We start from the raw sequence: 14,606 nt of genomic DNA, 5'->3' as shown, positions 1-14,606 counted from the left end.
TTTTCATCTAATTTTGGACACAATAGTCACATTTTGGAAGTGCATGTTGTGAGCTTTAATACTTGTCTTTTGTGGGTATTTTTTAAGTCCATTTTTCTCTTTTTTTTTTGGTTATTTTTCTTGCCTTGTCTCCAGGAATATTAAGGATTAAGAAAATCAAAACCAGATATCATAAATGGTAAATTGTAGAAATAAATTTGAGTCTCCTGATAGTGCTATCTTCCTCTAGATAATGTTATTTTCCGGCTTCTGGCAGAGAGCTAGGGCAGGCCCATGTTCTCCTAATCCAGTTGGGGATAGAGTGGATTGATGGAGGTAGACTTCAGCCTTAGTAGGGAAATTTCCAGTTTCCTGTACTACTGGATAGATGCCCTATTTGGGTGGGGTGGGGAGTCTCACCTATAAAGCTGATATCAATTAGGGACCATGTAGATCCTGAGTTCAAAGTCCCATGGACCACTGGAGACTCAGCCTCTCAGTTTTTGGCAGGAGCAAATACCAGGCTTCCCAAGCTTCCCTTTTCTCTTGCATCTCTGACCTTTGAGCTTTTGCTGTCTTGGTACCTCTTTAAAGTCTTTATATAGATTTTCTTTTTTTTTTAATTTCAGTAGGGTTTTGGGGAACAGGTGGTGGTTGGTTACATGGATAAGTTCTTTAGTGGTGCTTTCTGAGATTTTAGTACGGCCATCATCTGAGCACTGTACACTGTACCCAATGTGTAGACTTTTTTAAACTTTTAAACTGAAGTCTTTATATAGATTTTTAAAAGGTCATTCATATTTTCTGATTGTTCTTGGCAGGAAACTTCATGTGCCCCACGTTGTCTTCCATTACTCTAAGTGGGGGTTTCCTCAATATGGCCTTTCAATCTGAAGATGATGGCTCTTCAATTAAGGGGAGTTTTCTTGTCATCGTTTCTTTGATATTTTTACCTCTCTATAAAAATAATGCTATTTTAACTTTAGTTTATTTTAAAATTACTATTACTGTTTTCTATTTGTTTATTTTGAGTTCTCTCTTTAATGTTGGAGGGTTTGCTTTAAAATTTGGTGACATTATGAGCGAGACATTAAAACTAGACTGAAAGTGTTATGGTGAGTAGAAGTTATTGTGACTCAGTTCACATTAGTAGTTCCCAACTGAGGATGATTTTGTCCTCCAAGGAATGTTTGGTTATGTCTGGAGATATTTTTGGTTGTCACAGCTGGTCACAGCTACTGCCACCTAACAGGTAGAGGCTAGGGGTATTGCTAAACATCCTACACTGCACAGAGCAGCCCTCCACAACAAGAAATTATGGGCCCAAAGTGTCGTAGGGCCTAAATGAGAGTTTGATAAACTCTCATTTAGAGAAATAGGATGGAGTCACCTCTTGAAAACAAATGTCAGGAGGAGACACACTGGAATGTTAAATCCTCTGGTCTGTTTTGGCTGATGCCTGCCATGTCCTCAGGTGTATACACTGAATCAGGAGCAATCATCAACTTGTATTACTATCTTGAGCTTGGACCCACATTACTGTAGAATTTTGTACTATGTTGTTTTATGTCAACCTATATGTGAACTTCAGTATTGTTTTGGCCCTTTCAGACTTAAAGTAGCCTGTGTATCTTTACCACGCCTCTTGTTCCATGGGCCCTGTGTGTTTTTCTTGGCCCATTTTTACTGTATACTGTGAGATGAAGTGACCCAATAAGAGCCGTGACTGTAGGACTCTCACCAGGGGTTTTGCCCATTCGTGTCCTGTCCTCTGTAATCCATCTTTATCACATAGCAGTGCCCTCATCGTTTAGGTTGGGGAGCATAGACGAGGTCTCCAAAGTGATGGAACATGCAGTCAATACTAGACCACATTTTATTTTTATTATATCTAGTCCATTGTGCAGGAACTGTTACCCAACAAGGATATTGCTTCTTTCCTCCCAGAGGAGGGAGATCTGCCCAGTGTCCTAAGACCTAAGAGTTTTTGTGTGGAGCTGCTTTTCTAATTTGTAATTAATACCACATAATAATGTTTTAGTCAACATTGATTTACATACATGATGATGTTCCTATAAGGTCATAATGAGCTGAAAATTCCTACTGCCTAGTGACTTCGTAGCCATCATCACATTGTAGAACAACACATTACTCACTTGTTTGTGGGAATGCTGGTGGAAACAAACCTACTGCACTGCCAGTCATATAAAAGTCTAGCACACACAATTATGTACAGCACGTAATACTTGATCATCATACTATAACTACTCTGTTATTGGCATATGTATTTAATTCAATTTGGAGTGTATTTCATATATATTTATGTGTATATATGTATATATGTGTGTGTATATATATGTGTGTATATATATATGAGTTAAGTGTAAAGCAGCCTCAAGTAGGTCCCTCAGGAGGTATCTAGAAAAATCCATTGCTAGCATAGGAGATGACAGCTCTATGTGTGCTAGTGCCCTGAAGACCTCCTTCCAGTGGGTCAAGAGGTAGAGGTGGAAGAAAGTGATATTGATGATAATGACCCTGTGTAGGCCTAGGCTAATGTGTGGTTTTGTGTGTTAGTTTTTAACAAAAAAACTAAAAAATAAAAAAAAATACCTAAAAAGTAAAACAAGCTAGCTCAAAGAATAAGGATATAAGGAAAATATTTTTGTACAGCTATACAATGTGTTTTGTATTTTAAGCTAAGTGTGATTACAAAAGGGTCAAAAAGTTAAAAAATTAAAAAGTTTATAAAGCGTAAAATTACAGTAATCTAAGGTTAATTTATTTTTGAAGAAAAATTTAAAGAATAAATTTAGTGTAGCTTAAATATACAGTGTTTGTAAAGTGTAGAGTGGTGTATGGTAATGTCCTAGGCTTTCGCATTCACTCACCACTCACTGCCTCATCAGAGCAACTTCCAGCCTGCAGACTTTATTGGTGAGTACGCTATACAAGTGTATCATTTAATACCATATAAAATTTTTCATATCATATTTTTATTATACCTTTTCTATGTTTAGAGATTTTAGATAAACAAATACTTACCATCATGTTACAATTGCCTACAGTATTCAGTACAATAACATTCTATGCAGGTTTGTAGGAGCAATAGGCTATGCTATACAGCTAGGTGTGCAGTAGGCTGTAACATCTAGGATTGTGTAAGTCCACTCTGTGATGTTCACACACAATGAAATTGCTTAATGCTGCCTTTTTAAGCTGCATTTCTCAGAATGCATCCTCATGTTTAAGTGATGCGTGGCTGTAAGATGTACCTATGTCTCCCAATCATATGCATGATAAGAAAGCTTAAAGCCTTCTCCAAAGCAGTTTCGATTCTGCTACTGGGAGATAATGAAAGTCACACTATCGTGAGACCAAGTCACTCTTCACTGTGTTTAACATCTGCCATTTTATGCAGTTAAATTGTCTTACCACGCTTACTAGGCAAGCTTATAGTGCAGCCTATTCCAAATAACAAATGGTCAGCAACATACAGATGCAGTAGAAAAATGTCTCCAGTTTGCCCTACACTGTGAAATTTAACAATCTCCACTTCTCCATTAAAATAAAGTCCCCGCAATGCACAATATACTTTTTGGTTTTCTATTTTCTAGCTGTTCTGCTTACTTTCATGCAGAAAAATTAATTAAAGATATTTAGTTGGAGCCTCGCTCTCTCCTTATAGCTGTTACATGATAATAGCACTTACTGTAAATCAGGTTATAGTGTATATATAACTTCAACTACATTTACTTTTCACAAAAATTTCATGGGTAATTTTCCTTTTCTTATGCTACAGATGAAGAAAGTGAAACTTTTACAGATTAAATAGCTATCTAATGCAAAACAAGATAAATAGTGCAATTGCCATGGGAGCAAAGCCATGTCTTGTCAGCTTTGCAACAACAGTGACCTGCACTCTTGGAGCAGTGACAGCGGGGGTCAATGCCACTTCTATGTTCCCAAACCAGGTTACCCCAGCCCATGTCTTTTGTGGGTCTTGCTTTTTGATGCCTCCCAGGGCTATAATTGCCCATAAGAATATCCAAGTTTAGCCTCATACCCACACTATTTAGAAATCAGAAGAACCCTCAAGGGAGTTTTCATTCACAGCAATTGCATACCCCGTAAATACCAGTCATTACGGTAGCATTTCACAGCACTGCTATGTCCAGAACCTGAGACCTCAGTACTTCTAGCAGGTACTAGGCAGTGTTCCAGAGCCCATGGAAAATCATGGCATAAACATGATGAAATGTCCAAAGGAATCACTTTTGCAGCAACATTTTGAGGGCAATGAGACATCATTTTATACTAAAAAAATGAGTAGACTAGTAGAATATAACATTTTCACATGCAAAAATCAGTTATTTCGTGGAATTTTCACCTTCTCAAGGCTCATCCAGGATCCTATCATCTTCTTGCACACCCTTGTATCCACCCTTCTCCCTGGGTGGAGTAGCTTGAGAAGTGCAATGCAACAAGGCACTGTCAGCAAAGTCTGCTGGAGTCATAGCCAAGGGCTGGTTCAGTGATGTGGTGCCATCTTAGAGAAGGAAATAGAGAAAGCAGACAAGAAATGTTAAGACTGCTGGTGTCAGCACTGGCTCTGCAACAGCCAGTCCAGGCCAGCTGTCCAGCTCTGGCCCTCTGTGTTCTCACAGCAGATAAACTGGGGTGCTGAATGTTTCATTTTGGTTGGGTGGGGGTGGGGCTGGAAATCTGGAAATTCCCCTACCACACAGGACATTGCTTTGATTGTGCTGTGTTACCTGAACTAATATTGGAGTCTTAGAGCAGAATAAAGGCAGTGGAGTTTGTCTGCTCCTCTACTGAAAACAGCTTTACATAGTATATTAATAACTGTGATACTAGGAAATAGTTATTGAGTGCTCTCTATGTGCCAGACACAGTGTCAAGCATGTTACATGTTATTCTACTTCACCTTTGGAAAAAGACCATTGAGCAGATGATTATCATTTCCCTTTCATAAAGAGGACAAGTATTAAACAGCCTCAGATCCCCACTGAGGGGTGGTGAGCAGACACCCAACTCCATCTGACCCATTTGTCCACAAGGCCCAGTAGGCGGTGGAGATCCTGTGTCCGCATCTCCAGGCCAAATGGGCACCATGCCAAGATAAATTCTTTAAACCAAACCACATGACCTCTCGTTGAGTGAGGTGGGCTGGACCAGACTGCTAGCCACCCTCTAATCCTTCCATGTCAGAGCCGAGGGAAAGGCCTCACTGGTGTGCCTTACAGTGGCTCAAAGGCTCAGAACTTTTCCAAGGAACTCTGAGATGCTGTGTCCCAGTTGGGGAACTCGGGGGACTCATGACACTCTGAGGCAGAAAACGCGACGCTGTGGATCCTTCTAGCTCCTCTTTGATTGTGTCATCCAAACACCAAAGGTCCTTTTCTGCCTTAAACCTTAGAAAGTGTTGACTATAAAACTAAATGAGAAATGAAAACTGCTGTGCAATTACATGTTTCTGCTATTGATGCTATTTGAAAACTCTGGCTTGAGCTATTTTCTTCTCACTGATTTTTCCAGTGAGCTTGTTTTATTCTTCTATGAATTCAGTTTGACGGTCTTAACCAGGCCCTTCAGGCTCTACCAAATTGGGAATTATGGGAGGATTTCTACGAGATGTGTGTGAGAGTTCTGATGGCAATAGTTAATTGATTTTCTGCTTTAGAGTTTACTAAATGGCTTTATGCCTTTTTTATATTTTTTATCTCTCTCTGGAAAACAGTACCAAGATTTTCATTCTTTCTAAAATATAGATGATAAATCTCAGGCTTAGAGGGCTTTTTCAAGGCACTACAATATTCTGTGGAATCAAGAACCCAATTCTTTGAATTCCAGATCATGTAATTCTTCTACTATGTGTTAGGCAGGGCTGTCTGGAATTCCTGATGTTTGAATATTTTTGACACACGGTAAGCAGAAGTTTAATATGGTTCCACTCAATATAAATGCAGCCTGGTGTATTTGTAAGAAGGTGGACCCCAAAGCTAGATGGCATGTGTTTGAATCATGGTTTTGAAACTTACTGGTTGATTATACTCTTTGTCCCTTAATTCCTATACTTTAAAATGAACATGCCACTAGCAATTCCCTATGGATATAAGGATTCAGTGAGACAATACACAAGTGCCCAGAATTGTACCTGGCACAAGACTGACACTCATACAATGACACTTCACTATTATTGTAGATAATTAGCAAAAGCTTAATTATCAGAAATCCAGCCTTCCCAAATCCTTACACTCATGTCTTGGCCTGAGATCTGAAAATTACTGGAACATAATAACAGCAGTTACAACATAATAACAGTCTTTTCTTTGAGAAACTGTGCAATGCAGGTTGAGGGGATGAAGGGCAGAAGGAGCCCAACACTCCTTGATGTTGTTTGGAAGCTTACATGTTCTCAGCCATCTGAAGTTGGTGGATGGAAACTAATCTTTCCTTACCAGGGAAGAACTTGAGGCCAGGACATGTCAACTGATTTTTCTACAGACCTCAGGATGATGGAGATGGATCTTGATGTAATTTCTTGTTCAGAGCTGGCCCCCCTTTACAGAGTCCCAACACCCCTTTCAAACCTGGGCAGGGTGCCAAGCAAGCAATGTCCAGACTTAATCCAGAAACCTTGGATGCCAGGAGGATCTGGGAGCAGGGAAACCAGTAGAGGAGGGAAGTAAGCATGAGACACAGAGGCAGCCGTCAGTGGGGACTGATGCTGCCATGTTTGGGGACAAATGCCTGGGATGGCAGGTAGGCTCCAAGCTTCGACGGAGAGTGGAAGTGAGCACAGGGAGCAGCTGACTGTCATTTGGAAAGCTGAGCATTCAGGAGATCAGTGGGATACAGGAGGGCCAGCAGGAAGCAGTGTCTGCACACAGGGCCAGGTATAGATTGTTGTCTGTCATCATACAATGCAGGGCAAGTGATGGGACCTGAAGGCAGAGGCTGCCCCCAGACCACAGAGGAGAAGAACAAAGTCAAGGGCTGACACTGGAGGCACACCTAGAGAACTTCGGTTCCACAGAATATTTCCTAGCTGGACACTTGGAAGTCTGGTGTGGAATATTACAGTGTGCCTGTCAGAGGTGTTGGAACCAGAGCGACCCCGTTTCGAGTGAGGGCTAGGAAAATGAGGCTGAGACTTGCTGGGCTACATTCTCAGAAAGTTAGGCATTCCTAGCCTCCAGATGTTTACAGTTAGGGATCAAATTAATAATGTTTACTAAACAGCCCTAGACTTGGGTGCGTCCAGATATCCTGATATCTGGAGAACAAAAGCATTCTCAATAATATCGATTCTTGCAAAATATGGTAATTGAGAAAATTAATCCTTTATCACAAACCCTTATAGTAGGACATATTTCCCCATATCTGCAAGCATTGTACCTGGGGTGGACGTGTTCCTCCTCTTACTTTTAGGAACATCCATCCTACTCTGTCTATGGAGTGGCTGTTCTTTCACCACTTTACTTTCTTAATAAACTTGCTTTTGCTTTGCACTGCGGACTCACCCTGAATTCTTTCTTGCACGAGATCCAGGAACCCTCTCTTGGAGTATGGATTGGGATCCCTTCTCTGTAACATTCCCAGGAATCACCATCAACAAACATTGCTGGATAGAGAATGCATTTGTATATTCAATAGCAGAATAACATAGAACTGGAATGTTAGTCATTCAACACTTGTCCCAAAGTGCATCATATTCTTTGGTACAAGTAAAAGGTCCAAGAAATATTAAGTGTCATATGAATTTGTAAGTCTGATCTCAGAAGATTCTAAACATGCTTGCATTTCTTTCTGACTTGGTATTTCCCAGACAGTGGATGGTTCTGGTCAATGTGATAGATTTGGGGTGGGTGGAGGCTGGTTGTAACCAAGCTCCTTTAGGAGAGCTTTTTGAGAGGATTATGTGTCAGAAGCTGAGGTCTCCCCACTACTTGAGACTGGATTAAGCAGCTCCCATAGCTGAGAAAGTGATCATTGGCAACCGACAACTGTCCCACAATGATTTTGTCTACAGAGTTTTATAATTTGCCGTGTGTTTTTGTGCACATTGTGGGTTTCTAAAAACACACTGATATGCTTTCAGGTGTATTCAGTTTTTCTCAATTAATTTTTAAATTTTCTTGATAAAGTCCTGAGCGGCGGAAAAAAAAAAAAAAAAAAAAAAAAAAGCCCTTGATCTCATTAAGGGGTGGGTCCTAGGGTGGGTGGAGACTCCTTTGCTGTGAACCTCACACCAACTAGATGATCAGGATCACTTCCTCTTGTACCACCGAGGGTGAAGGCACATTCGCCTCACCTGATATGATGGGGTGGCCCTGGGCATCTTCTGCTGGCAGGGCCTCCTGCAGAACAAACTTGATCAGCTTTGGTTCCCCTTACAGCTCCACCACCTATGGACTCTGCCATCTTTCCTGCTGCTTTCCTTCTTGAGGTCATGTTCTGGGCATTCCCACGCTGCCTTGTTCTAGATCATTTGGTTTTTCCAGCTCCTTCCTGAAACCAGAGTGAAAATACTGAGATAGCCTCAGTCTTTTGCCCTGAAAATGTTTGATGTCAGCATCCATAGCCAAGGTGTTGCTACTTTACTCTGCTGCTCTGTTTCCATTTCCAATGCACAGATCCAGGACAGAGGCTATACAAGGATTTGGTTTCCTCAGTGTCAATGCTTTTTGATAACTGCTTTTGCAAAATTAATGTAATAAAATGACTTTCTCAAAATGACTGCTTCAGGGAAGGCATTTTTTTTTTAGAATTACTTGACTCCAGGCTGGAACTTTTTTTCCCTGAGCTCTCCGTGAGAGGGTCTTTCCTATCACATGTAGACTTTCCCTCTGATGTTTATCCTGTTGTCTCCAACTGTGTTTCCTTAAGCTGCTGTATTACCCTTTGTGCTTTAACTGTTTTTTCCTCATGTACATGTAAGTATCAGTGTTACAGAACATGCGTATAAAAGGGGAGACTTTACACTCAGCAAGTAAATGGCAAATTTCGCATATGACCAAAATTTGACTCTTTTGAGCAATTCTTAGTGGAAGAATTCATATTCATTTTCAAATTCATTTGCACAATCTCCACTATATGAGCGGTAAGCACTGGGAAGAAACAGAAGTTGATCTGTCCTACTCTGTTCACTTTCCTCAGGAGGGCTGCTGGATGAGATGTTTAACCACGCAGACGCTGGACACTTCCGTTTCTTGGGCAGCATCTTGGTCAATCTCTCTTCCTGCGTGGCGCTGAACCGTTTCCAGGCTGTGCAGTCTGTCGACATCCTGGAGACTAAAGCACATGAACTCTTGCAGCAGAACAGCTTCTTGGCCAGTAAGTACTCAACAAGGTGCCAACTTCTGTAAGTTGTCATTTTGGGAGTTTCTCCCTAAAGATGTCTTATGATAGCTCAAAAAGAAAAGAAGTCCTTTCCAGATAAAACATAAAATAAAGCAGAATTATTTGCCTTAGATAAAACATAAAATAAAACAGAAATATTTGCCTTGGTTAATAAAAAGTTCTACCTTATGCCATAGTGACTAATAACGTTTTCACCATCCTAGGACCATTGCTATTTACTGCATCTGCTTTTACCATTTTATGACATCATGTTCTGGTTAAATCTCACTTCATAAATTATATTATTACTGATTAAAATTATACTCTAATTTCCTGCATCACCTTTAGTTTGATCAGAGTATCTTGATATCCTGGTTGGGGCAGAGAGCAGGCAATGGTCAACTCTGCTCCATTAGTTAATTGTTCACCCATTCAAGATAAATATGGTGATGCTCTCATATTCTTTTGGAATACACATTTAATTATTTTTAATAGAAGTTTTCTATTAGTTTGTTGAGGTTGCTGTAACAAAGTATCACAGACTAAAACAAGAGAAGTTTATTGTCTCAGAGTTCTGGAAGCTAAATATTCCAGATGGAGACATCCACTGGTTTTTCCTGCGGGCTATGAGGAGAGGATCTTCTCTAGGCGCCTGTCATTGGCTTGTAGGTGGCCATCTTCTCCCTGGGTTTCTGCACCTCATCTTCCCTCTATGTATTTCTCTGAGTTTAAGTTTCCCTCTTTTTATAAAGACACCTGCATATTGAGTTAGGGCGCACCCTAATGGCGCTAATTTTAACTTGATTACTCTTTAAATGTTATCTCCAAATATAGTCACATTCTGAGGTACTGGGGGTTAGGACTTCCACATATGAATTTAGTAGGGGACATGATTTAGCTGTAACAGGCTTTATGCATGCAATTCAAAGAATCCATGTGGCATAAAATAGAATCCATGTATTTAAGTTATGAATGATAAGTAACCCCAAAGAGATGGATTCTGCACATTGAGTTAACATCTGCAATCAAGAGAAGAAATCCCTGCAAAAAACATCTAACAAATAATTTCTTTGTGTTGATTATACCACAGTTTGCTTTTGTGAAAAATACAAAGCAGCACTGGACAGGGAATTAAGAGATCTTGGTTTAGGCTTACCACCAATTGCCTGTGTGACTGGAAGTCAGCTTTGCCCCTGGGGGCTCGGGCTCTGAGTCTGCAGGAGTGGAGGGCTGTGAGTTTCAGGCTCCTGCAACTTTCTTGTCTTGTCCAGTGTAGACGTGGTTAGAGCCACTCCCTACAGTGTGGTAATGCTTCACTTTTCCTTTTCTGCCACTAGGTATCATTTTCAACAACTCCTTACTCGGCAAGAGCTTCAGATCAGAGTCTGTCAGACTGCCACCCCACGTCTCATATACAATCCGCACCAATGTGTTATACAGCATGCGAACAGATGTGGTAAAAAACCCGTCCTGGAAGTTCCACCCTCAGAATCTACCAGCTGATGGATTCAAATATAACTACATCTTTGTCCCACTGCAAGACATGATCGAAAGAGCCATCATTTTGGTGCAGACTGGGCAGGAAGTCCTGGAACCAGCAGCACAGACTCAGGCGGCCCCTTACCCCTGCCATACCAGCGATCTGTGAGTAGCCTGGGGCTGGAACCACTGACAGTGAGAAGGGCCTTACATTTGGCAAGCCGAGGAGAGAAAACTGAGTTTTTCTATGGTTATTTCAAAAAGCGCTGTTAAAAAAGTTCACCACCCACTTTTTAATTTTGTAAGGTTCATTTTTTTTATAGGCTTGTAATATTCAGGTAGAAGAAATAGAATGGTCGAGTTAATACAATCAAGTGAAGTTTTAAATTTGACATCAGGCATCATCTATAGTTTTAAATACACTTAAAATAAATTTGATGAATAACATTCACAAGGGGTGTGCATGTCCAACAAAAGACTCCACATATCTAACCTTGGGAAAACTGAGGGAGGTTATTTTCTCTGCAGTGCAAATCCTTAGACATAGGCTGTATACTGGGCAGGGTGGCGAGGGATTCCATGCAGGCCTTGATCGTGGCTTAGGTACCCATGAAGTAATACGAGAACATTTAGGACTTCAATTGTATAATTTGGCTGGTGATATCTACAGAAATAGAGGGGAAGCTCAGTGAAGGGCTGGAGCAGCTGACAAGAGGACTTGGAGGGGACATGATGGAGGCATTAAAGCATCCATCAGGAAGGCCAGGCAGGGGATGTTTGCAGAGAGGACTGGAGGCTGTGGTCGGACTGGGACTCAGTGAACCTGAGGGTGAGCTTGGACACCTGGGCAGGGTCAGACAATGAAAGGACTTCAAAGCTCACCAAAGGGGGGTGAGCCGTATTGCTGTGGGCTGTGGGGCTCAGCCTGGATTTCTTACTTTCCTCATGGTACATACTGTTCTCATAAGAACCTGCTCCCACAGCTGGCCTGGCTCTGGATAACACAGGTCGTTCATTTGCAGTCCCTGCATGCTGGCTCTGTTGCAGGGCCTCAGGAAGTTACCACCTTCTTACACTACTGAAGGGACAGGTTTGCGTGTTCTATTAGTTACGAGAACAGGGACAAGTACTCATCCTTCATCGAGACACTGCCAGTAACAACTCATGGCACCTCCCACTCCTGACTGGGGCAGAGCCATGGACCACCAAGCAGAAATCAGGACTGCCTCTCTACGTGACTGGGCGACACACATGTAAGGACAGGTGACTTGATGTCTTAACCCCTCCTTTCCGTCTAGTGATATGCCGCATACATAGGAGCACATCCACACATTTTTTTATGAAAATGCTGGTGGTACAGGAAGGACTTGCCCACAGTGGGAGGATAAAGGCTGAAGATCACCTGATTGAATTTATCTCGGGATAGCCTAGTGTGGTGCAGCGAACCAAAGGTCAGCAAGAAAGAGACTAAGGCGACATTTTCACTCAGGGGCTGCCTTGTTAGGCAGACTGTTAGTAAGCCTCTTAACTTCTTTCTTTGTAAAATGACAGCTTTTCTTTCTTTTCAAAGTGATGATATTTTTGGCTTTGAACATTTTCAACCAGTGATTTTCTGCTCCTAAAGCATTTTTCTTGGAGGTGATAGCAGCAGGAGCAGAACCCGAGGAAACTGCTGTTGTTGGCTAGTTGTCATGCACAAACACTTCATCCTCAGCTCAAACACCTGAGAGGTCTGAGAATTAGTGATCTGTATTAGATACTGAGAGAAGCCAATGTTTTATTACGCTCATTTTCTAAAGGCAAACCTCAAATCTACAGCATTCTGACAGTCTCCTGGCTCCAAAGTATGCTAAGATCTCCACCCATGAAAGAGGGGAGTTGTGCTTACGTGGATGGGAAGATGACAATTCCCTCTGCTCCTGTTCACAGGAGGAGGCTGGGGGTTTACTTTGTCCACTCTGACACAGGATATTTCCCAAGAAGGCACGATGGGAAGAACAGCATGCACTCCTACAGATGTATTGATTGAAAGCTAGAAATGGCCTGAATAATCAGTTTTCAATTCCTACTGATCGGCCGGGCGTGGTGGCTCACGCCTATAATCCCAGCACTTTGGGAGGCCAAGACGGGTGGATCATGAGGTCAGGAGATCGAGACCATCCTGGCTAACATGGTGAAACCCCGTCTCTACTAAAAATACAAAAAAATTAGCCAGGCGTGCTGGCGGGCGCCTGTAGTCCCAGCTACTCGGGAGGCTGAGGCAGGAGAATGGTGTGAACCCGGGAGGTGGAGCTTGCAGTGAGCCGAGATCGTGCCATTGCACTCCAGCCTGGGCGACAGAGCAAGACTCCAACTCAAAAAACAAAAAAAAACCACAAATCAATTCCTACTGATCATAGTGTATGGCTAACGGACATTGCAAGAGAGCTAGAAAGGAGGCATTGAGGGACATGGATGGAGACGTATCTTTTTCACCCCTTGAAGATAAATTCTGATGTATGAGAAACATTCCAGCCTAAAACGATGGAATGAGTGGAATGCCCAGGTATGATTCTGGTGTCATGGAATTACCTATCTTATTTTACTACTGGGACACTGCAACATAACTCCTGAGAAGTATTGTTTTACTTCTCTGAGAAAGATGAAGAAGTATTTTACTTCTCTGAAATATTTAAGTCTTTGAGATTTCTCATTGTGCTACATCCTTCTTTTATCTCTAGTTTCAAAGTCTCCCTTTCTTGAGGGCTTAGAGTACCTGCAGTGATTGAAACACAGTCTGAGATCTTGAAAGAACTCAGCCACTTGAGTAAAAATCCTAAAGCACGGTTTGTCCTGTAGACAACATTTGTTAAACATTTTTTAGTAGTTTCCACCAGCTTACTAAATGAGCTACATATTCACTAATTGATGAGTTTATTCAATGACATTTATGTACTATTTGTCGGTCTCTAGACTGAATCAGTAAAGAAAATAAGTAAACCAGTAAAGAAAATAGGGGAATCAGTAAAGATAATAGGTAAAAATCCCTGCTCTTGTGAGACTTACAGTCCAGGGAAGCAGGGATGCCACAAATACAATTAAGAAGACAATTACATTGAATGATAGGAAGCAGGAAGTGCCGTGGAGTTGGGAAATAGGATGAGCAGGGTCAGGGACACTAGGAGGGGAAGATGGAATTGTTAATGTGGATGGGGTAGACCCTATCAGGAAGGTACCATTTTAATAAAGACTTGACGGGATGCAGAAGCACAAGGGGAAGTGTGTTCTAGGGCACAGGAACCCCCCATGAAAAGGCCCTGTGGTAGGAGTGGCCTAGGGTATGTGTGAAAAGTCATCAGAGCAGAGTGCACAAGGGCGAGAGGGTGGGAGATGAAGTCCAAGAGCTGATCATAGATTGTGTGGTTGTAGGTGATTGGAGTGGTATTAAAAGGCTGCCGGAGAGTTTTGAGCAGGAGTGATGTCATCATCTGACTTACACTGTAAAAGTCTTGCTCAAGCCATTGTGTGGGAAAGAGCTTGTAGGGGTATATGTGGGACAGAGAAATCATTTAGAAGGCTGTTGTAATAACCCAGGTGAGAGATGATGGTGGTTTGGTCCAGTGTGGTAGCAAAGAAGCTGGTAAAAAGTGGTCAGATTCTTGGTTGCATTCAAGAAGTAGAGGCAACAGAATTGCTAAAAGATTTTGTGTGTGTGTGATAGAGAGACATCAAGGAAGATTCCCCTATTTTGGTCCAAGTAACTGGATTGCTGGAATTATCTCTAACTATGATAGAAAAACTGT

General features: G+C 41.7%; 1 protein-coding gene across 1 annotated transcript in view; it reads left to right on the top strand.

Moving 5' to 3' along the window:
* Positions 1-14,606, top strand: part of ABCA13 (ATP binding cassette subfamily A member 13) — a 502,662-nt gene that overhangs the window by 174,020 nt on the left and 314,036 nt on the right. Inside the window, exons 30-31 of the mRNA XM_073008854.1 lie at positions 9,163-9,339; positions 10,683-10,989. Of these exons, the coding sequence (XP_072864955.1) occupies positions 9,163-9,339; positions 10,683-10,989 (484 nt within the window). The remainder of the gene's footprint in view (positions 1-9,162; positions 9,340-10,682; positions 10,990-14,606) is intronic.

Source organism: Chlorocebus sabaeus, chromosome 21, assembly GCF_047675955.1.
Source record: "Chlorocebus sabaeus isolate Y175 chromosome 21, mChlSab1.0.hap1, whole genome shotgun sequence".
Lineage (NCBI taxonomy): Eukaryota > Metazoa > Chordata > Mammalia > Primates > Cercopithecidae > Chlorocebus > Chlorocebus sabaeus.
Note: the sequence above shows the minus strand (reverse complement) of the source record. Positions and strands in the feature narration are given on the sequence as shown.